Source organism: Sus scrofa, chromosome 2, assembly GCF_054392235.1.
Source record: "Sus scrofa isolate SSC_HxYL_T2T_F1_AM1 chromosome 2, Sscrofa_HxYL_maternal_Yorkshire_Landrace_v2.0, whole genome shotgun sequence".
NCBI classification, from domain to species: Eukaryota; Metazoa; Chordata; class Mammalia; order Artiodactyla; family Suidae; genus Sus; species Sus scrofa.
Window position 1 is genome coordinate 153,381,681 of NC_139384.1, and position 3,492 is coordinate 153,385,172.

Genomic DNA, 3,492 nt, shown 5'->3' on the forward strand with positions numbered 1-3,492 from the left:
AAACATGTAATCACAGAAAACAGAGTGGTAATTATCAGAGGGGGAGGGGAAGGATGTGGATAAAGGGAATCAACTGTATGGTGAGGGATGAAACACTTTTGGTGGCAGCATGTCGCAGGGTATGCAGAAACAGAAATATAATGTTATAAATCAATGTGCTCTCAATAAAGAAATCAGGAAAACATTGTGGATGCCCAAAGACATCTAGATGGGTATTTGGGTCTTCAAGGACCACACAAAAACTTTTTAAAAACTTTAATTTGCTAGTACGGTGCACACATTAAGCAGAGTCTTAAAGAGACCCAAATCATGAATGGATTAAGCAATTATTTATAACCACCTTCAGGGAACATGGTTAATTAAGTTTTTCTGGTGACATGAAATGAAATATGGGAACCAAACTGTGCTTCACTCACAACACATAACCAACCAGACTGCACGCAGCGTGCTGATTTATGCAAAAGCCTCTTGATACAAGTATATTTAACCTCTCAGATTAGGTACCTAGGGCCACCCACTCTTCTCACCAAAACACAAGAGCAGCGACTTTTCTATTTCAATAGTTATGGGCAGAAATCATATGATATAAAAGAGATTCTCCCATAAAATTTAAGATTTAGAGTATAAGAAGGTAAGACAAAAAATTCCTATGAAGTACAAAATAATTCATTGGTCCAGTCCTCCATGAAACCCTAAATTCAATGATAGCCCTCAAAGGCCTGTACTTGGATCCAGATTCACCAAGACACTTCGATTATGCTTCAAACTGGCTCATCATCAACTTCCTGCTGTATTCATAAGCCAAAAGCAGTGACCCATTGGCAGGGAACGTTCGAATCAAAGTAGCTTTCATTCCAGAATATAAGGCTGCTATTCCTTCATTTTTCACAACACTTAAAAGAGTTCCCATAAATCCTGCCTGCTTTCCAAACATGGAAAGAACCTGAATTCTGGATTTGACACAATCCACAGGGTATATGACAAGCCAAAGGCAAATTCCAGCAATTCCACCACTTAACATCAAGGGGACAGGGCCTAGTTCATCTTTTGATCCCCCGGACGCAAAAAACGATCGGCTCAGTTCATAGCCACCGAAGAAGAAGAAATAGCCCGCACTTCTTGAAGCAGTGTGCTCCAGAGTCCGTGGGAGAAGCCCAAGGGCCCATCCTTTCGAAGGATGCTCTTCACGACGCCCCAAACCGTCTTAGGGCTTTCTGCCAGCCTCCCTGACATCTCCAGTTCGTGCATGGTCTGCAGCCGGCACTTGACAAGCTCCGTGGGGCACAGGGCCAGCGCGGCAAAGGCGGAGGCGGAGGAACCGGCGGCCGCCGTCTGCAGATCCCTCAGCTTCTCCTGCTGGTCCAGTCCAACCACTTTCCTGACGAACTGTTGGCAGAAGCCGTAGCACATAAAGAGGACCGAGTTCTCGGCGACGCAGGCCATCAGCGCGGGGCCGGTCCCTTGTAGAAGCCCCGCAGGCCCACCTGGGCGTAGGTCTTGAGGCCGCAGTCGGCGAGGCCCTTGTAGAGACCGGGGAACGTCTGCATCTTCACTTTCATCGTGTCGAAGGGCTGCCCGGTCAGGACGCACGCTGTGCCCCCGAGGGCCCCCGCGGTCAGGTCGACGGCGGCTTGGAGGGCAGGACTGCAATTCATGGTCGCCCACTCCCCTGCCGGTGCCCGGGGGACGGCGGCTCCCCGGAGCGCCCCACCGCCTCCTCCTCTCGGGTCTCTCTGCCCGGCGGCGGGAGAGGCCGCTTAACCCCAGGCTAGGCCGCGGGCCGCGCTCCCCGTGCCCTGAAATAACCCCCGGCCCGCGGCCCCCTGCGCGCCTCCCCTCGCTCCCTGCGGCCCCGCCGTCCCAGCGCCCGCGGGCCGCGGCGCCAACTCGGTGAACGCGTTTACCGAATTGCAATACAGCAGCGCAAAGCTATGCGATCAATTCTTGCGATGACGGCCGGAGACTCTTAGACGCCGCTAACCCCCGCCCCCCCCAACCGCCCCCGGCGGGGACAGAAATGCTTTCTTATTCGGCCAGAACCCCCAGCCCCAGCCCCGCACACCTGCCCACGTCCTCCGCCGCCCAGCAAACGGCGGCGGGTGCTTCCAGTTGATCCCGCTTAGAGTCAAAGGGTCAAGCTATAGAAACAGATTTAAAACAGAGAAAACAAACACACTACTTGGTGGGGGGGGGGGGGGCGGATTTACCTGATAATCGGTGGCTCTTTTGGATTGGAAAACCCTTCATTGTCCCGGGAGAGGAAGGGCGGCTCCGCAAAGGCGCCGCACGCAGCGCCCCTCTCGGTCTCGCTCTTTGCTCGCGGGGGTGGGGGTGGGGGATGGGGGGTCCTAGGGGCGGGGGATGGGGATTATGGGGTGGCCTGCGGGAGGCAAGGATCTGGGCCTGGAGGCCTGCAAGCTTGCAGGCTGGTGGGAGCAGAGTCCTCAGCACGTCTAGAGGCAGGACACGGCTCTTGCTCTAGTACCAGCGGGTTGGAAGACGTATTTTACAGCCCAGAAACTTGATGGAAAAAAGCTGTGTGCCTGCAGCGCTCTAGGCGTGCCCGTTCTTGTTGAGGGGGCCCGCAGCTTTATGCAGGAGACGATCTGGATGTAAACGACCACAGGCCTAGTAGGCCAGATGTGGTTTAGGGTGTCAGTGAGGGTACCGCTGTTAGGGCATTCTTTTTCCTCTCGGGTGCTTATAATTCCAGCGTTGGAACGAATTCTCTTACGATTTACATTCTAAGCCCTGGGCCCTATCTTCCTTTGGCGGGTGGGGGGGGGGGGGACAAAGTAGAAGGGGAGGCAAAAAGTAGGCTGAGATGATTCTTTGATTTAGGGAACTTTCCTTGTCTGATTCCTTGGCTGTCAGTTAATATCTAAGAGTGAGACACCGAAAAGCAGATGGTGCAGAGGTAGCATTTGTCAACAGGTAGACTTCAGTGTAGTAATAGAGAGCCGTGGCCTTTTCTTTGGAGAGTGCCCACATGTATTCGGATTTCTTTTCTCTAGAACCACTTAAGTTCTTCAGAGAATAATCTTCCAGTCTTGACTGTGTGTGGGTCTCTGTGTGTTTGGGGGTGGAGGTGGAGGGGTGTATGCCTTGGGTACTGATTTAATGAAACCAAGATGAGAGAAGAGGGGTGATAGCCTGCAGTAAGGAAGCCGACTTTGACACGATTCCCTTGTTGAATGCTGTGCACCCCAGCCTTCATCTATGCCTGCTTTCTCTGAGTTTGAGGCTTCTTTGGTTCAGTTTCTCCGGAAAATGAACTGTGGGATGGGGAGTGAAGAGCCGTCTGGCTTCCTTGAGTAAGGCAGGCATCCTCGGCATCAGCAGCTGTGCTCACAGACTTTAATGAATCCTGTTTCTTGCCTCATACCTTCCCTCTTCCTTGGAAACTGCCTGCAAAAAATGAGCCTCACGGTTTCTTTTTTCTTTTCCTTTTTAGGGCCATACATGCAGCATATGAAAGTTCCCGGGCTAGAG

At 52.5% G+C, this 3,492-nt stretch overlaps 1 protein-coding gene across 1 annotated transcript; it reads right to left on the reverse strand.

The window, feature by feature from the left end:
* Window positions 1–616: 616 nt before the first annotated feature.
* Window positions 617–1,795, reverse strand: SLC25A2 (solute carrier family 25 member 2). Its single transcript, XM_085014880.1, is given in 3 exon segments — window positions 617–1,113; window positions 1,116–1,463; window positions 1,466–1,795. Coding segments are annotated over 3 exon segments (897 nt in total). The 5' UTR covers window positions 1,656–1,795; the 3' UTR covers window positions 617–754.
* Between the last annotated feature and the right edge of the window lie 1,697 nt (window positions 1,796–3,492).